The sequence below is a fragment of the Pseudonaja textilis genome, chromosome 1 (genome assembly GCF_049901715.1).
Source record: "Pseudonaja textilis isolate UNSWEBS1 chromosome 1, rPseTex1.2, whole genome shotgun sequence".
NCBI lineage: Eukaryota > Metazoa > Chordata > Lepidosauria > Squamata > Elapidae > Pseudonaja > Pseudonaja textilis.
Genome location: NC_141990.1, coordinates 172,234,642 through 172,255,901, shown reverse-complemented (window position 1 = coordinate 172,255,901; position 21,260 = coordinate 172,234,642). Strand labels below are relative to the sequence as shown.

The window sequence follows — 21,260 nt, the reverse complement described above, 5'->3', positions numbered from 1 at the left end:
CTTAAGAGACTGGGAATCTGCTATTAGTCAAATTAGCCACAGAAAATTATTTTCTAATTGTACTCAAAGCAAAGGCTTCTAAAAGAAATGTTCAGTTTGGAAATCTATAAGCAGCATGAAATTAGCCAGGTAGTAGTATGAACAGGTAACTCACTCACAGAGCTCTCCTTTTTACAAATCCAATGCATCTCCATTAAAATAAAGCTCCAGCTGATTAAAAAAAACTAGTGAAGAAAAAGGAATGGATAAAAGAGTGGCTGTACTGTAATACTGAATTCTAACATGCATGTTAATGGAATCTTGATAAGTATATCTGATCTCTATAAGTACAGTTTATAATGATTACTTTTGAATTGCAGTGTGCTGAACTTTAATATTTGTGGAAATTTACTTGTTAGTTTTGCTAAACTCCTCCTTCAAGTCTTTACTTGAACCATTTATTCTAATTAAAGATTTCTTTTACAAGAATTCTCATATGATCATAGTAAAACTTAATAAATGCACAAAACTTAGCAAAAAGTGCAAAGAAAGAAAAAGTATAAAGTGTGCTTCCTTACGAACATTTTGTGCCTTTTTTCTTAAAATGGGGAAATGCGGAGAAAAGAGAGACCAAAAATAAAGTTAAAAGTACACAAACATTTTAAATAATTTTGTTTATAATATTGATAATGATATATATTACTATTTAAATCAACAATTTTATCAATACACAAACTTCTAGTATATTTAAGCCATAGTTTCTACTTTCCATAATATATATATATCTTCATTTAAAAGGGCAGGGAACTAACTCTATAATTCTTCATGGCATGCTCCAAAATAAACACCAATTTGAATCTGCACATCTATTTGTAGCAATGCCTTTGGACCCATAAGGATTTCAAAGATGGTAAAGAAAATCCTAGGATCTAGTTCACCTTCTTATAGGTGCTTTACAAATAGATGCTTTACAAAGTCCATGCCCTCAATGCAACTATTTTCAGAATAGTCAACTAACCTATGACAGCTATTCGATAAACATGCCTATTTATTATTAAATTCCAAATGTGATCCCAAGTAAAAATGGTAGCCTATCTATGTATAGACCAGGAAAATGTGGCTCAGCATTAGTGAGTCATATGTTTGGTGCTGAGAAGAAGCTCAAATGCACTGGCTCTCTTCACATCTTTTCTGATGGTCTTTATTTTTCTAAGATATTATTCAGAATCCCTGGCTCAAAGTTATTAGAAATGTTGACCATGTGGGAGAACTGAATGGAGTGTGTCTCTGTGTATTCTTTTTATGAGTATATCATTGCACAAAATCTTTCAATTTGCCAGATCAGAATTTTCTCCTAAAGAATTACCTTTTCCCTTATAAGTGAATCACACAAATCAGTAAAGGTGAACTCAATTGTTCTCCAGAAGCAAGCAGTTTCTAGGATTTTTGCTATTTCACACAACTCGAAACCTCCCTTAATTTTTTAAATTGTTCAGAATAATGTTTTCTTTATTCTAGTTATCCTCATTTCAGCTCTGGAACTATAAACCCTTTGTGACTGTTGTAATTAATTACTACTGAATATGCCTGTTAGGGTATAACATTTTGCCTATTGCCCCTATTCTATGAATTGACAATCTTGACAGCACCCTTCTGAAACAGTTATTTAATATCTCAAATTTAACCATTTATAGTTTTTAATATAATTTGAAACAAACATTCAAGGCCCCTTTTAATGTTTTGCTTCCTATCTCTAACGTCATTGCCAGAGAATATTATTTAGAATGAGTCTTTTCTTGGCTGGTCTTGGATGATGGTAATCTGGATTACATTTGAATTTGAATTTGAACATTTCCTATTCCTAACATAAACCAAATGTTTCAGTTACTGCTATATATCAAAAGAGTTAAACATATAAGAAAATTAGGGTTACTAGAGAGAACTGTGAAATGAAAAGCACATACTCAGATATATGCAGGGCACAACCACCGCAAATTTTATTTTCACACATTTGATCAATCTTGCTGCTCATTTTTAAAATTCTCTCTATTGATTCTACATGCTGCCAAACTGTTTTCTTTTTCAGATCAAGAACAATTAAAATATTCTAGTTAAAGAGAATAACTCATGGGTGATTCCTCTAGAATTTCAGTATTCAAACTGGCACTAGTTGAAGTTATTGAGATACGCAAATTATTTTCAGTGACTTAGAACATTTCTATTTCAGGACTTTCTGCATAGAATGACAACAAGATTCCAGGCATTTTCCAGCCAAACCTCAAAAAAGAGCCTGATAATTCCATTTGTGCTAAATAATCTTTATTAAAAACGATCTAGTTTTAAGTGTATGTGTGTGCTTGTGTATGAAAATAATTGCAAAAAGAAGAGGCCGAAAGGCACGTTTGCAAAATCAGTTGTGCAGTTTTTATTTTACTGCACTTTTATCACATATGTCATATATTACACAGTGGAAAACCGTTAAATGCACAGTAGTTGTGCCAAGTGGCATTATGCTTTTAACAGCTTTATTCGTTTAACAGTTCCAGTTCTCATTATATTTTGCCATGTGGTACGTGAGATTTTTATTCTTTTAACAGTGTATAAAAGGGGTCCATGGCATTTTCCTTTTATGTATTTCATATTGCACTCATGTTTTTTTCTTCTTCTCTGTGAATATTAAGCCTTGGGCAAAACTAAAAGGAAGGGTGTATCATAAAACATGAAGTGTTAAAAGAAAAAGGACATAAGAAAGGTTCCGATCCACTTTATAATCAAACCAATATTATTAATGTACAGGTTCACAATATTTCTTTTAAGATTAGTATGTGACTACTTTCACTTTCTATGTTTTATTATTGTTCCATTTCATCTTTTTACTGAAAGGAAAAAACACTCAAAACCAAGAAATAGTGATCATATCACTTTAAGGACTCTATCAGACATACAAAAGCACCATCATTCAGAAATCCTTGTTTTATAGTTTTGGATTTATTTATTTTTTTAGTTTTGTTTTTTTTTAAAGATCCGTGTCTTCTAGCTATTCAGTCTACTTAAATCCATAAAAAAAAATTATTTTGGAACAAAAGCACAAATAAGAAAAGAATGTATAGGTATATTTTTATCTGTAGAAGGGATGTGTCAACCTCAAAATTATTCCTTCTCTTAAAAAAAGAATCCCCTACTCACCTGACTTTTGTTGGCAGCTACTTTGGCAAACAGAGCCTGAGACACCTTGGCCCTTTTCATCTCCTGTTGGATCTCGTCATAAATGGCAGCTGTGATGTTGATGTTGGCTCCGTCCACCTTAATGGGGAGGTCTGTTGTCGGTGTTGAGGTTTTGGCCTATCAAGAGACCATGAAAATAATAATTAAAATAGTGCTGCTTTCAGCCCAGCCATCTGTGCAGAAATTATCAAAGGATTTCAGTCAGCTGATGCCAAACTGCATAAGCTACAGAGGGACAATTCCTGTCCATTATTCTAATCAGGTTAATTGTGATTGGAAAAAATTGCAGAGCATTCCTATAGGACATACAAAGCATGTATACTCACTCTCTCTCTTTTTTTTCTACAAACATGCACACAGTATTCTTCAATTGCTCTGACTTTCAACACACACAAAAATATATACTAGGAAATTAAAAGGTTATGTATCAGATGAGGTAATGTTTAAACAATTATTTTATTCAGCTAGTCCTCAAACACAATATATTATCTATTTGAATTTTTGCTCCTTCTCCTTTCCCACCCCCCAAATCATATGTTGGAGGAAGAGCCAATTCTTCCAGAAAAAATGAGTAAATGCATAGAGGTCTCTAAATAATAAATTATTACTCAATTTAATGTACTCCCACAAGTCTCCTTCATTCTTTATTAAAATTATATGTATATCATTTGAGTATGTATGGTTTCCCATCATTATGCTGGCCAAACAGTCACCTAATTTCACCTAGGAAATCAGTGGGTATGAAAAAAGATTAATTATGCCTGCCAGTGTGCTTGATATTCTGCCATTTCCTTCATAAACCCACAATGCAGCTGGGTACATTCCATTACATTCCTTTCAAATAAATGATTTCCTATCAAATTCTATGACAATTGAACGGCACTAATGATAGAATATTTCCTTCACAGATAAATCTACTATAAGAACTGAGATGGGATTTTGCTGCACAAAAATCTAGAAATCTACTGCACATTACAATGTAATTTCACAAATTAAAGTCAAATCAATTATTGCAAGAATTAATAAATCTTCCTAAACAATCATTTCAATCAAGAACATTTCACAAAAACATGCAGACCCAAAGTAATGACCAAGGACTCTACTCAAACTAGACTAGTAGACTTCCAAAATCCCTTCCAACTCTGATATTGTATTGAGCAAAGTTTTAGGACACTGAAATACACATTAAAGCAAAAAGTTAGAAAAGGGTGAAAAAGACTGAAAGAAGTAATTGCATTTCCCCCATGCTGATTCATTAGAATAGCATCCAGAGTAAGCATTTTATATTGGCTGAAAGTTTAATGGGGCTAAATACTTTATCATCTTTAACAAAAAAAGAGATGTCTTAACAAGGTATTATTAACAAGGTATTATTAAAAAGGAAATGTGGGGTTTATGGCCCATTTGCCTTGTTTTTGACAATCCCAGATTTAAAACTTGCTGTAACATAAATGTCTTAAGAATATATATAGTATATTAAATATATATATATATATGATTAGAACCATTTTGGAATATGTTTGCCTGTGTTCTGTGGTCAATGTGGAGAAGCTCTGAATTATTCCACCATGATTTGTGGCCCAAAGAAGCAGAATCTTCTTTATTTTGGCACTAAAATTACAAAACTACAGGGAGGATTGCCTGGTTCTAGATTCACTAACTTGTTATCATGCAATATAAAAAATTATTTTAGCCAAATTTGTGATTATAAATTGTATTATTAAAAGGGCTTGAAAATTCACTTTTTCCTACTGTGTTAACAAGATTGTTTAAAGTTGCTGCTTTGTATTTTTATCATTATTATTTTATTTAAATGAAGTTTTATTTTTTCAGATAGACAAAATGGAGCAAACATGAAAGAATTAAATATATAAATATTCTTTGCTAAAATCAGCCTGACATAATCTGGGCTTTTTTTCCTAATATCCCTTGACCTTTACCAGAGAACAAATTAAGCAACAGAAGCCCATATTTAAATATTGCCATATTTATCACAAAATGTTTGGACTCTTTTTTTTCTGATCAGTTTGGCATTGATTATCTATTACCAAATACACATTCCAAAACAGAACTTGATCGGCTTGAAAACTACAAACGGTAAATTTCAATTTTTAAAAAGCAATGTAATAGGGAGGAGAAAATGAACATTTACTATATTTCTTGATACCCTGAGATTATGCAAAATTGTATCACAGATTGGTATCTATGGAAACAGTATTTTTTATATAGGATTAACGTTGGCATCAGGGGGAAAATTGTCTTTCATTTCAAATATGTTCTCTCTTGTCTGCCTATCTTGGCTATTTCTTAAGCATTCTTCTAGCATTCAATTATTCTTCTCAGTACTATGATTTAGGCAAAAATAAATCATATGCACATTATAAAATCAGTTAACATATAGGAATTTTTCCCTGTTTCAGCAGCAGAAGGTAGCTTATATGATTGCTGATTTTGTCATTTCTAAAAGAAATCTATTCTGTTCTCTAGGTAATTTACTCACTTCTGTATTTTGGATGTAAGTATTCAAATGAACTGGCATAAACGTTATAGTTATCTTCTTACCAGGGTGACCAAATGAGTTTTCATTTACAGGCATCTTATGTTTTCCATAGGGAGGCCAACCAAATATCAAATATTACAAGGCTCCCAGAGTTATTGTTAGCTGCCCAGAGGCACTTACAAATTCTTTCAATCAATCAACGTTTGTTATCTTTCCAACACAAAGACTTTTAACTTTTAAGTTGTATTTTACCTTTGCTGTTAATTTTGTCCCTCTTCTATTTTTAGCAATGTGATACTTTTTTCTGTTAAATATTGCAACTGTTAGCTATATCCTGCTGTAGAAATTAGTAACCTAAGGCTCAGGCATAAAAAGAGGAGAAAAAGCATAATCATCATAAGCTAAGAGCAAAGCCTTGTGATTATAATCAAATGTTCTTAAAGACAGAAAAGAAACAGAACACTGATACCTGGAGAGTAATTGCACAACAGCAAAACAGACATAAATGCCAATTTTCACATATTGCATATATTCACTTCCACCAAAGGAGTTAGACGTGTACACCCAGCCTTGCCCATTTTGGTAACCTCCTAGATTCTAAGTAAACATACAGTAATCTCTAGAAACATCACGAAAAATTAGTATAAGAATATTATCAGTAAAATGAGTTTTTCCTGAACTCATTTTTCCTACTGAATTTATAATTCAATTTTTTGTCCGACTCCTACCTCTTCTCCACTTTAAAAATGAATAGAAAGCTATGTTTTAGATAAAATGTATCTCAATACATAATATGCTTGATAAGTTTGTGCATTGTTTAGGTACAAAGTACTTGAAAAAACATGTAAAATGCATAAAAATGTTTATATTTAGAGAAATATATAGAAATATTGTACATATTTATTTTTTAAAATTTTAATCTTTTTACAATATTATACATACATTAAATGGTAGTGCAACTATATAACAATATAAAATACAATATACTGTACTTTGAAAAAGGAGTTTATTTTTTTAAATTATATAGAATGGGAAAAACAACAAAGACAAAAAGAAAATTATATTATAATACTATATAAAATTATTCTATGCCAAATAAGGGGAGATAAAGAAAAAGAAGAAAAGGAAAATCTTTAGAAAGCAACCCTTTCAAACAAATGAACTAAACAAAACTAGAAACTTTTTAAAAGTGCATACGTAAATTAGGTATAATCATACACACATACACTGTTTGAAGGAGATAATAGAAGAATGGCATGGCATGGCATGGCACGGCATGGAACAGATTAAAATAGAATAAAATAGATCCAGCTGTAAAAATCACTTAGCTTTTTCCATCTTCAGCATTATGATCCAATTTTTTAAAAATTATGATTTTTTTTTAATTTGCTAAAGAGTAAAATGTTATAGGTTTATTAATCCATAAATTGATCCTCTGTCCTTCAAGCATTTATTTATGTTCTGTTAGCCATTTCATACCAGCTAAGTGCTCCCTATCTTCTCTAATATAATAGATACTGTGTCGAAAGTTTGATTCAGGCATTAATTTTCAATGGTTCCGTTCTCCAACAACAATTGTGGGAGGAAACACAACAGTAACCATCCTATCATGCTCTCTGCTAGTAGGGATTCTGATTCATACTTTTGGCAACAACTATTAGGAGTTTCATTTAACCACGCTCAACAGGCACATGTGCCTTGCTGGACAGGTTCACTTAAACTTTCATGATTCAAAACCATTCGGAAGATTAAAGATCAGCACTTATATTTTGAATTGTATCCCGAAACCAACTATAGACCTCTAAAATATCTTTAATGAAATCCTTTAAACACATCCAAGTACTTCTTTTGAAAAGTTTTATTCTATTAGTTAGTTGCAATCAACCTAACGACCTCTTAATTTTATTTCAGCATTTCTGGATGCACTCTGGAGGACAATTTGCCAACCAGAAGATGAGGTACTGAAGCAACTGAAAACAACCGTAGGATAAAATTAAAGGTACAACCCCTAATTAAAATTATGAAAAAGTTCAGGCACACGTTAAGAGTGAAGTGCACAATTGGTCCTGAAAGAAAATAACATGCCTAGCTCTGACCAGGGGTACATCATTGATTTGAAGAGATTCAGATCACAGCCAAGGTATATAATCTCCTCTGTAGATATTTGAATTCTTTCATGTATTTAATTGAATGTTCATTCTTTATATTTGCAGCATTAATTTAAAAAATAATATATCAACTTCATCCCGGAAGTGTTACTAAAAGACCACATAGTTTAAAACCCTAAAAATTTAATATTTCTTTCTTTTCTAATAAATATTAGTTTGGGAAAAACCTAACCAGCCATCTTGTATGATGCCTGACTTTAGGTTTTCTGTATGAGGGAAGAACACTGAAAGCAATTACAATAGGGTTGAACCTTACCTGGGGGGTTCTGGAGGAACTTGGACTGCTGGCAGCTGAAGACACCATGCTCACATTGGGGTTCATACTCCTCTCTCTCTCATCCTGATATATACGATCTCGCTCTGTCTCAGGTAGGTTGAGGAAATTCTGCATTGCCCTCAGATTTACCAGGAGGGATTGGGAAGCTGTTCTAGGGTCTTCTTCTTTACGCAGTATCTCTGATAGCAATCCCTGGTTCAAAAAATTAAAAAAAAGTCCAAGTCTTTTAAAAAAAATGTGTTAGTTATAATTGGCCAGGCTGCAGTGTTGAAACCTTTCATCAGATGTCAAAGCACATGGAATGTTTTCTAGAAACAAACCTTGTTTTCTAGGGACCATGGCTGATTTAAGAGCAATTATATTTTAAATTCTACCTTTCACTTAAGAACAATCCAAATACAAATCTTCCAAAGAGGCAAGTGAGTAGTAAGACACCATTATAAAACTACAATTATAGCCAGGTGCCTAAAAACTATTAGAGCTCTCACTTTTTCTGCTTGAGGTTGCAAACACTTGGCAGTTCTGTTCAACTTCAGGAATCTGCCAAGTTTGGTAAATTTAGTTCAGACATTTAAACAGCTCAGGAGACTTATGAAGAAAAATGTTTGGCAAGGTTTGGATGCTATAGTTCATTCACTGCAAACTGTCAATTCTTTCTAATGGGGAAAATGCTGCAAATATGAGAAATCTTTAAGATAATTCATCTTTAAAATTAATTAATTTGGAAATTGCTGTCTCGTTTAAAAGTTGGGAGATGGCAATGGTCAGATTCATCAAATATATCTAGATTGTTTGAGTCTTTTACATGAAAGAAGTCAGCAGTTCAGTTGTACTATAGCCTATATAAAGTCTTAGACACCAAGCAGGGGTGGGATTCTACCAGTTCTCACCTATTTGCTAGAACCTGTTGTTAACTTTCTAAGCAGTTTGGAGAACTGGTTGTTGGAAGAAATCTTGTTTTTTTCCACTTTACAGGACTAATCCTGTAAGGAAGGCAAGAAGGAAACATTCTGGTGTTATTTCTAGCCTTTATTGCCCTGCTTACAGAAACTGCCTCTCTGGTAACCCTTATTACATTCTTGGCAGTACCCTTGACTTCCTGTCACCTGAGCTCCAGGGTTTTTTTTTTCTTTGCTGGTATTTTGCTGGGGCTTGAATTTCTTAAAAGGGAAGGGTTGTTTTAAGCTTTTTACACTGCTGTTGGGAGGAAATACTCCCCTGGAAATACTTCCAGCCGGGATGCAATGATCAGCACTTTGAAGAAATAATTGAATAACGAAGCAGAGCTGCTGGAAAGAAGCTTTTAATGACAAGGAACCAAGATGAGTGACATTCAGCAAGGATTATTGGCTAGCTAGAAAGATTGACATTCAAAACCCTTTCTGAGTTTTGGTCTAAAACTGGTTTTTGATGAAATTTAATTCTGGGTTTGGTGACGTTTAATCCTGTGTTTATTGATGGGATAATTTTCCCTATTCAGCTTTGTTTGGAAGGAAAAGGGTTTATCTCTGTTCCTGAAAAGAAACTGGGTTGAGAAATCTGGCTAGTTCCTGTGTCTATTTCTTCTGGTAATTGGTTTAACAAGTAACAGCTACTGTTGTGATTGAATTATTTGTATTGTGTTTGAATTTTTTCCTGCCCCGTGGTTTTTTTTTAAATCTGGAGAGGGGGTCTTCCTTCACTGCTTTAGTGGTTCCTAGTACTGTTCTTTTGGGGTGTACTTCCAAGAGGCAGGATGCAAGCTTGGCACTGATTTTTTACCGCCTTTCTGGGGGGCATGTGATCTTTCCTTAAATCTGGATGATTTCCTTAGGATATCTTGTGAGGTGAGTGAGACTAGCTGGTGTCTTTAAGTGGTGCAAATGCATCTAAGGATTGCTTCTCCTGGGTGTGCTCTTTCTGGAGAGCTTCAATGACCTCTCTGCTAAAGAGTTTCACTTTATGAACAAGAGTTGGTTGCTGATAGTTATCATTGCATTTTAGCTATTTTAATTCCTCAAGGTGCTCTGGCACCCTGCCTGATTTGTAACTCTGGCTTGAAGGTATTTTTAATCTAATGATTGGTATTTAGGGAAGCTTTTTGCAAGCTTTTTGTATTTTTGTATAGGTAACCATTGACTTACGGTTCATTTACTGACCATTCAAAGTTACAATGACACTGAAAAAAGTGACTTATGACTGTTTTTCACTTATGACCGTTGCAGCATCCCCACAGTCACAAGAGGCCAGGCGAGGAGTAGCCCCATCGACGTGAGTGATGTCGAGTTGGCCATGCTCACCCAGTCACATGACCACCCAGCCATGCCTACTCAGCTGGTCATTAGGGCAGAGAACCAGTTGTTAAATCATTTGAATCCCACCACTGATACCAAGTAAAGTCATAGAATATAAAAATGTTACGGAGCACAATGACATAAATATTAGTGATTACTCTGACATTAAAACTTTAGACTTTGATTAACAGAATCTCTAATCATTTACTGTACTTTCATATTCCTTTGTTCTAGAGAATTCCAACTAAATTTTCCTCCTTATAGCAGATTCATAACTAGAAGATAACTCCTATTTGTGCTGCAAATAAATGGTACAACTGTTGCCTAAATGTTACAGTACTTTGTCCATGCTCCTCCTCCTTCCTTTACCTGCACTCTGCATAAAACTTCATCATATTGCCTACTCCTCTGAAATACCATTCTCAGAAGTGAAAATCATTTGCTGCATTGTTTCTAGGCAAGAAAGTTTAATAGAGTTTATAGTGAATTAATGTGCCCCAAGCTTTTCAATATATAAAATTTCCCTAGGTCAAGATATATGTGGGAAATGTTCACAATGACTTAATATGAGAAATTCATACATACATGAAAAAGTGAAACTGATGGTCTTTGAAGAAGCAGACTAGAATCACAAAGAGAAGACTACTAAAAAAAATGTTGGACCAATCACTCTCCCTCAGCCTAATAAACTTTTCACAGTTGTGGTTGAGAAGAAAAATAGGAGGGAACAGTATGTATGCTGCCTTGATCTTCTGTAAAAAAGAATGGGTATAATTCTTAACAAATATGTTAAGATATATAGTAAAACAATGCAAATATGAAATAATTATTCCAGGCACAGATGCTTATTATATGTTAAAAATATTTCTTCACATTAGTTACGTGCTTCTGCTTTTTTATTCATGAATAAAATGTACCTGACTACTGATTAATCTTAATATGTTTCATGGCCATTTTTAGATGCATTAAAAAAGACAATATTTTAAAATACAAACTACCATAAGTATAGTAGGCATATTGCCTTGGAAAAAAGAACAGACAAATCTGAGAGGTTCTTAAGGATATGCCTTCAACAAGCATGGAAATCTTTCTGGTAATAGGAAGCCTCTACATTGGTTGTCTTAGGTGTAATAGCTACCCTCTTGTGGTCTTGTTTTATGTATTCTTATTGTTTTTAATGAGTTTGTAAAATGTTTTTAATTCCTCATTTACATGTATTGGGAGCACCCTGGAGTCGCTTCACATGAGAAAGGTAGCTATATGAATTTGACAAAAATAAATATATAAAATTCTTTATAACTCTGCTTTACAAATGAAAATGTCAAGTCCAAGACCAATAAAATGAATAATTAAATTTAATAATAGCTTTCTGAAACAAAGGACTGTCCTTTATAGTAAAGGAGATATGGGCATTGTAAGTATAAGGTACAAAAATGCAGTGACTTGACAATATCCCTCTTTTGTAGTTTGATTTTTTTAAAGTAAAAAATAATAGTCAGTTAATTGACCACTACCTTAGACTTTTTACTTTGACTGGAATTAGCATCCTACTATGGGGGCCATAGGCAAACATTTTAATCTCCTGAAAAACTATTGTTATGTGTTTCTGCTAAGAGGTAACATCAGTAATCTGTGTCTTTGTAACATTGCTCCTGGTGTCACCTAAGGCATCTGGCATCCATAAATCTGAAAGTTTACTTTACAATCTTCCTTCTGCAAGACCTAACTTGGACAACCACTACAAAGATTGCTAAGGTTCCTTATAATAGGTACAGCCTGAAAAAGTTGGATGATATTCTTTTCTTGTTATTGTTTCAGAAAACTGTTTTCTTTTTATGTTTTATGTATGGTTAAATTCTATAGTTGTGTTTTTGAAAGAGGGTTCATCCTAATGTTTTCGCGTTAAGTGCAGGGTTCACTTTTTTTTCAAATCAACTAAATGATCCACTGGTTATGAGAAGGATTGAAATTAGGTTAACAGGTGTAGGTGTATTTATGGTTTCAGACCGAAAAAGCACAGTTGAGAGTAGTGGTTAAGGTTACTGGTAGTTAAGGTATCAGGCTAGAAACCAGGAGACTGTGAGTTCTAGTCTCCCCTTAGGCATAAAAGCCAGTTTGTCATCGGAACCTGATTACGTGGGCTGAGAGAGTGACTAACCCAAGCTTGCCCAATTGGCTTTTATGCCTAAGGGGAGACTAGAACTCACAGTCTCCTGGTTTCTAGCCTGATACCTTAACTACCAGTAACCTTAACCACTACTCTCAACTGTGCTTTTTCGGTCTGAAACCATAAATACACCTACACCTGTTAACCTAATTTCTCTTTTATTTTTGCCTATTTAATGCAATTGTATATATTTTAGCTTTATTTGATAATATTTATTGAGCTTGGGACGAACTTTTAAACTCAAAGGAAAGCTTTTTAAACAGTTGCTTTTTCAGACTCTCATCTCTTGAAATGGGAGGCAAACAACATTAATAAATAATAAAATAATAATCATGAAGATATGAAACTATTTCTTCCCAGATTTTATTTTTTGTAAAACAATAGGACTAGAAACTATTTTCATGCCTAAAAAGCAAAGTATGTAATCGCTTAATTAAGCAGTTGCATATAGATTAACATAGAACCTGCATGTTAAAAACAAATACCATAATTCAGATATACCTAGGAAGTATTATCATATCAGTTTCCGATGTTAAAAAGACTCTCAAAAAATGTCCTCACTCCTAGATTTTTACATATGACCAAGTCTGAAAACACAAACACTTTACTGGTTGGGCTATGGCTAGACCTACTCCAGTGCCTTATTTCTTACCATTCAGAAACTTTGGCAAGGATCAAACAAAATAATATATAAAGGCAGTAGCCCCTTAGTACTGTTGTAACCCAGCAACTACCATTTCTCGAATATAAGAAAATCATTAATCAGATTTCTTTGACCACTTTCAGTTGTTGTGTGTTTAATGACAATGTACAATACAGATTACAACTATTTCATTTCATTTTGGTCTAACATCCAAGTAGTACGGAAGCTTCTCACTGGGTTAATTGTTAATGTTTCCTTTCAGTAAATAAACTTGTATAATAACAAACTAAAATCATGTAGAGATCACTATGTTGACTGTATTTACCATTATCTTTTAGTCTTTGAGTTATGATCAAAATGGAGACTGAAATTTCCATTGCTAAGCGATACCGTCGTAAAACATAACAGCATGTGATAGGATCATTTAGTGATGCAGCACTCCCCACTGCCCTATTAACCGAACCAACAATAATAATTAATTAAGCAAGTATCCTTTCCAAGCCAAGCTACCCAGTCTTGGTCTCTTCCAGGTCCAAGCCTTAGTAAGGTAAGAGACTGCTTCTAACTTCCCCTACTCACAGCACAAATTTATTTTGACACTGTGGCCTAGGAGTTGCTTTTCACCTTTTTTTCTACACAAAGGGGCTTTTGGTGCTGTAGCCCTGAGATGGTTTTTGTGAGGGGCAAGTGGCGTGTGAAGCTCAGCCCCAGTTTAGCCCATGGAGGATCCAAAAGTATAGAAACACTTTCCTTATGAATTATTAAATGAAGCTGAAATACCAGTGGAAAACTAATGAAGATGGTCATAATCTTCTTGGAGCCAAATACTACTCTAAACCTATGGAAAACAGCTCAGTCTTACCAATAGAGTTATATAAAACCTCACTTTTGAAGCAATCTGAGCAGAATGGTTATATGCACATACATGCCTCAATGTGTTAAGCTATCACGAGAACAGCACTTCAAATATCAGGTTCAGAGGTGTCCTATGCAACCCTTTATATTTAAAGAATACAAAAAATGAGAAAAAACTTGCAGCACACCACTGAAAATGGTAAAAAGTAGATGGCAATGAAATGTGAAGAGTCTGTTCATGAGAAAATACCTCAGGATGGAAATCTATTACAACGCAGTTCTGAATAGACTGCTCTGACAGACTGTGCTGATAATAGATGACAGAGTGATAACAAAGTCAATAAAACAAAGTATCATGAGAGCCCTCGTTTATATTCATATAGCTCTGAGTTGGTATACACAAAAATGAACCAACGATCAGCATTATGAAATAAAAATAAAAATAAAGTGATAATAAATAATCTGTTCATCTTTTTTTCACCTGCAACAAATTAGATTTTCAATATGCAAAGCATCTTCTTCAAGAAAAACAAATGATCATGATTTCATTTAACTGTAATTTAATGAGGCATGATTTATTCTTAAAGTGATATATACCAGGTGCATGGCAAAGAAACCAGTCCAGCCGGACAAACTGTAGCATTGCTGTTTTTAGGAAATGCCTGAAGTTAGCTAGAGATTGTGTTCATTTCTGTAATATTTATTTTGCCAAAGGGTAGAAAAAGAGAATGGAAACCCACATTTGCTTTAGAATCCCATTGGATACACACATATTTATCACATTTTTAAAAACTGGATATCCATGATAATAATCTATGAATTTTAGAGCTCCAATTATGGATGCTGTAATTATATCTAAGACTACAGTATCATAATTCATGGAAGTTAAGCATTCACAACTGGGCATTAGTGCATAGCCTGAAATTCTGGGGTAAAGAAGATCTATACCTATAAATAATTTTTTACTAATCAAGTATTTATCTTTGCTCACTGAGAAAAAAATAATTTACATTTGTAAATTGGTTGTGTAAATAGGAATCATTTTCCAATTTCAAAGAAGACTTTTACAAGATGATTGTAAAAACAAAGAGAAAAGGTGTGCTACTTAATACAGAATGTGACTGTAAATAAAACAGTTAACAATAGGTATCTCATGAATCAAGTTATCCCTGAGAGTTCTATTAACTACTGGGTTTTTTTTCTGAAATCATACCCCAATTAAAAATAGGAGGCAATCTGTGCAAATTTGGTACTGATAAAGTACTGAAGTTTACAGGTGATATAACAGTCATTGGTCTCATTCAAGATGGTGAAGAGTCTGCATACAGATGAGAAGTTGAATAACTGACCTTGTGGTGCAGCCAGAACAATCTGAAGCTGAACTCACTTAAAACTTTAGAAATGAAAGTAGGTTTTAGAGGAGCCCTCCTATTCTACCACTCCTTACTATATTAGACAACACAGGATCAACAGTAGAGTCCTTTGAGTTTTAGAGTTCTATAATCTCCCAGGATTTGAAATAGACTTCTAACATTAGAACCATCATTAAAAAGGACAACAAACAAACAAATAACCCTTCCTGCGTCAACTCAGGAAATTCAGACTGCTCCAAGAACTGTTGATACAGTTTTACAAAGGAATTGTTGAGTCTATCATTTGTATTCTACAACTGTCTGGTTTGGTACAACAACAAAACAAGACAGGTGCAAACTTCAACAGATAGTTGGGACTGCACAAAAAACTATTGCAACCAGCCTGCTTTCCTTTAAGGACCAGGTCAGAAAGAAGGCTGAAAAAATATCTACAGACCCCTCACATCCCAGACAAAAATAGTTTCAGCTTCTCCCCTCAGCACACATCTACAGGGCATTGCATGCCAAAACATCTAAACACAGAGATAGTTTTTTTCCTCATGCCATCACTCTACTGAACCTCTAATTCCCACAGTACTGTCTTTTGTCAAAGCATAGTTACCCATGTATTATGGCTATGTTGTTATTATTTTTCTCATCTGTTCCACTACCTTCTCTTACTGGTATCATTATTATGATGATTATTATTATATATTATTACTACTTTGTCATTTTGCATTTACAATGAGAGCTTATGCACCTGAGACAAATTCCTTGTGTGTCTAATCACACTTGACCAAATAAAGTATTTTTATTCTATTCTATTCTATTGTTAGGGTTTTTAAAAAAAAATATACACGCAGCCTAAAAAATATCTGCAGCCTGGAATTCCTAATGAGTGTATTTTATAGATGAGTTATTATTTGTTATTAATAACAAACACTCCAGATTATTATTTATGATTTAGTATGAAAACACAGATAAATGTTACAGTAATAATTTTGGCAGTCAGTAGAACAAACTGTGAAATTTGTTTTGGTTTTATTTCACTATGTGAATACAATATCTAAGGAGTCACAATCATATATATAAAGCCAACAAGACACATCAGCTTCTGCAATTGAGTGCCCTCAGAGATTTCAGGACAACATGCTAGATGGGAAGTTTTAAGCTATATATTTCCCATCAATCTGAAGGGCAATGACTTTGGAATTTTACAAACAGGCAATAAAAATTTGTATAATTGCTCTTAACATGCAAGGTCACTCTTTAAACATATCAGGACTATGCAATATAATGTTTCCCATTATACAAAGAAGAATATCGAATGTATCTTAAGAGGCCTTCCTTCCTAATTAATATAAAACTTACAAGCAGGAAATACTTTTTACTGAAAATATTAACCAGGGGCGTCAAACTCATGTCGTCATGGTGGTGTCACATGACGTATCGGGACTTTTTTCCCCTTCACTAAATCAGACAGGGGCAGGGACAACACAAGATGCATCCAGCCCATGGGCTGTGAGTTTGACACCCCTGCATTATACTTTAGAATAAAATTATCTTTTAAATTCCAGTATATTAGAAGTTAATACTAAAAAACAAAAATACTACCTTAGTTATTTTAGTTTTCTGTGCTTCTTAGTTCCCAACATACATTGTGATATTTTATAGGGATTTAAACTATTTCAACATGTTGAATACAATAAAGATGTTATTATATTATGCAGTGTTATTTTTTACAACAGAAATAGTAAGGCTGCAATTCTGTATACATCTCCATGGGAGAACATTCCAATAAAGTAAGCAGAGATTACTACATAAATATGCATAAAACTGCAATATTAATAATGGTTTCTGATCTTCTATAAACAGATTTGTAACTTTTATGAAATCATTCTGGGTGCACATGTGTATGCCTATAGTTTAGATAATTATATTTCATAACATGCCATTTCAATGCGGATTATTTTTAATTTTAATTATCATATATTGGTATGAGATAGAACCTAAAAACTAATTTAACTAATGCTTAACATATGTATGTCTCATGAGATACCTGCTTAGGCTTGGAATGGCAGTATTCAAGCTGATTTAAATAAAATATATATAATGTGTAATTATAGAAATTCAATTTTTAATATTAAAATGAAATGTTTTAGTCCTCAAAGAAAATGCTGCTATTACATTAGCTTAATAAACTCTCTTTATTAGGCTGTTAATTTTTAGGAAAGACAATAAGTGCTTGTATGACAGAGGGGAATTATGAGGGAAATGCAAGATTAAACCACAACTCCAATCACTGCACTATGTTTAATTCATCTCTGGTGGGCTTTCTGAAGAACACCAGAAAAGAACATACAGACTCTATCTAGAAATTATGCTAAGCTTTGGTTAATCTTAATCAATCTACCCATGTTTTATTGTTTTAGAATACACTATAGTTTATTGTGATGGAAACAAGTCTAGATTTCCTTAGACTTATTTGTTTATTTGCTGATTTAAAGAATTATAAGCTGCCCCACTTGCAAATTGTGCATACAGCAGACATATGATTATATTTCTGCTGGGCCAACAGATGACCCTTATTTATTTATTTATTTATTTGATTTGATTTGATTTGATTTGATTTGATTTGTCAATCGCTTACAAGATAATAGATGTAAGTATAAACATGAGTAAGAATACAGGAAATAGGTACGAATAAATGGGGACAATAGGACAGGGACGGTTGGCACGATGGTGCACTTATGCACGCCCCTTACAGACCTCTTAGGAATGGGGTGAGATCAATAGTGGTTAGTTTGAGGTTAAAGGAGTGGGGTTAGATGATGTAACAACAGAGTCAGGTAGGGCATTCCAGGTATTGACCACTCTGTTGCTGAAGTCGTACTTTCTGCAATCAAGTTTGAAGCGGTTTACATTGAGTTTGTATCTGTTGTGTGCTCTCGTATTGTTGTGGTTGAAGCTGAAATACATTTAAGGAACCTATATCCTCTAGAACCTTTTTTTTTTATAAATCATTTTTATTACATTAATACAAATCTCGGCCATGTTTATGACAACATTTTGGCATCGACAAACACATATATCTTTTGAAAATGCAATCTTCCCTCCTCCAACATAACCATAAAATGAAAGCACCGCCTCCTATTTTTTACAAAGGGTTGTAAAAATCCTTAGTATTGCAAGAATATTGCTTTGTGTGCCAATCTGATCTGAAAACCTGATAACTGGGACTGGGAGCTATATTGGATAATGGTGAACAAAGTTGGCTTCTGGTTAATGGCTGTTTTTCTGGAAAGTCTTGTTTAATATGGCAGTCATGCTATGAAAGCATCTGCAACTTTCTCTTTCTCTCCATGTTCCAAATGTATTCACCATTTCAAAAAAAGTCCCTGCACTTGTTTAGAATTTTAACCTCAATTATTTTCACCTAATGCTATTAATTTTCATCCCCTATAATCTTCTGTCTTATTTAAGCATATTACTTCCTACTGCTTTGTAAAAAGTGAAAATCCAGGAGAAATGCCTCATTTTCCCCTACTGATTTTTTGTGATGGATAAAAGTCAGAGTCTACAAATCGAAGATTTTAATCAGATTCATTCACCTCAGCTTATAAAATCTAAGTGTAAATCCTCCAGAAACTTTAGAATGCCAAAGATTTCTACAGTAACAAAATATGGAAATGGGCAGGAGTATAATTTGTAACATTTACATTCACACATACATATACATACTAATAGAAGTAAGCATAACTTTTTTAAAAAAATGATAAATAAATCTCACAAAGCTGCTGCCTACAGATAAACAGAAGGAAGCCCTATGTGTGTTTCCTTAAGCTCCAGTACAAAAGGTGGGATATAAATCTAATGAATAAATGAAACTTGCCTGAAACAATATAAACAAATGAGATCAAATCTCATTATCCATTTCAGATAATAAATCATTATTTATCTGAATTGTTCGTACTTCATCTTTCTAGCAAGTTATTGTTGAGGCTCTATTCTACAGTAAATTTTTTGAAATATTTCAAATTGCAATTTTCCAAATACCAAACATAGAATATGCAACAATATTGCTAAAATATTGCAGATTATTACTTGATGTTACAATAAGGCAGCTTTGTAATATAAATATGTACAAGTAGTCCTCAACTTAAGACCACAATTGACCCTGAAATTTCTGTTGTTAAGTGAGACATTTATTAAGTGAGTTTTGCCCCATTTTAAAACCTTTCAGATAACAGATAATCAGAGTTGGAAGGGACCTTGTAGGTCATCTATTCCAACCCTCCACCCAAGCGGGAGACCCTACACCATTTCTGACAAATGGCAGTCCAATCTCTTCTTGAAAGCCTCAAGTGATGGTGCTCCCACAACTTCCGAGGACAAGCTGTTCCATTGGTTGATTGTTCTCACTGTCAGAAAGTTTCTCCTTATTTCCAGGTTAAATCTCTCCTTGTTCAGTTTCCATCCATTATTCCTTGTCTGGCCTATAGGCGCTTTAGAAAATAGTTTGACCCCTTCCTCTCTGTGGCAGCCCCTCAAATATTGGAAGACTGCTATCACGTCTCCCCTGGTCCTTCTCTTTACTAGACTAGCCAAACCCAGTTCCTGCAACTGTTCTTCATATGTTTCTTGCCACAGTTAAGTGAATCACTGCAGTTCATAAGTTAGTAACCCAGTTATTAAGTGAATCTAGCTTTCCTGTTGACTTTGCTTGTCAGAAGATCGTAAAAGGTGATCACATGACCTTGGTACACAGCAAGTCAGAAATCTGAACCAATCGCCAAGCATCTGAATTTTGATCACATAATCATGGGGATCCTGCAAAGATTGTAACTCTGAAAAATGGTCATAAGTCACATTTTTCAATACCATTGTAACTTTGCACCATCACTAATTGAACTGTTGTAAGTCAAGGACTACTATTATAATAGAAAAGCTAATTTAAAAAGAAAAAGCATTGGGCCTTCAGCAGGTATCAAATATTCTTGGAAAGGGAATTCCAGACACAATGTCATGACAGCAAAGATCCTTTCTTCACCACTTAGATTCATAAGAAAATAAGTAGTCCTCTCCAATGCAGCTACAGTTAAGGTACCAAGAAACTGGCTATCTTTCACTTCAATTTGCCTAATATAAAATTGTGAAAAGAACAATGGGCAAAAGAATACCTGATATTCCTAGTGTAGACCAAATATATTATGTAGCCCAATATGCTGTAGATGTGCATCTTCTATTTGTTCTATGGGAAGCCTACTTTGGATAAAAGTTTCTTCAACACATTTAAGTAACTTGGTATTTTTTCAGTTTGTGAGTAGAGGTAGACCTCAACTTACAACCACAACTGAGCCCAACATTTCTAAGCAAAATGATTAAGTGACTTGTGCCCCCTTCTATGACCTTTTTGCCACAGTTTTTAAATGAATTATTGCAATTGTTAAGAGAATCAAGCAGTTGTTAAGTGAATCTGATTTCCCTCATTGACTTTGTTGAAAGCCAACTGAGAAGTTTACAGTGGTCATATGACCTAGGACAGTGCAACTGTCTTAAATACATGCCAGTTGCCAAGCACTTGAATTTTGATCTTGTGACCATAAGGATGCTGCAAGGGTCATACGTGTGGAAAAAAAAAAATCAGTGACATTGTAACTTTGAACAATCACTAAATGAATGGTTGTAACTCAAGGATTACATGTAAGGTGTTCATTGGATTTTTTTAAAAAATCAGAAAATGATTAATGTAGTTAACCAGTGTCATAATACAAATTTTATGAATCTATATTAATGGTTAATCTACAACACAGAACACACT

At 33.7% G+C, this 21,260-nt stretch overlaps 1 protein-coding gene across 2 annotated transcripts in view; it reads right to left on the bottom strand.

The window, feature by feature from the left end:
* The window catches only part of SATB2 (SATB homeobox 2), a 156,482-nt gene that overhangs the window by 56,667 nt on the left and 78,555 nt on the right, over positions 1–21,260 (bottom strand). The window contains exons 8-9 of one of the 2 annotated variants that reach the window (XM_026696843.2): positions 8,129–8,341; positions 3,166–3,321 (exon numbers count right to left, since the gene is read on the bottom strand). In XM_026696843.2, coding sequence (XP_026552628.1) covers positions 3,166–3,321; positions 8,129–8,341 — 369 coding nt within the window. The remainder of the gene's footprint in view (positions 1–3,165; positions 3,322–8,128; positions 8,342–21,260) is intronic. The other variant, XM_026696844.2, reaches the window with a different exon arrangement.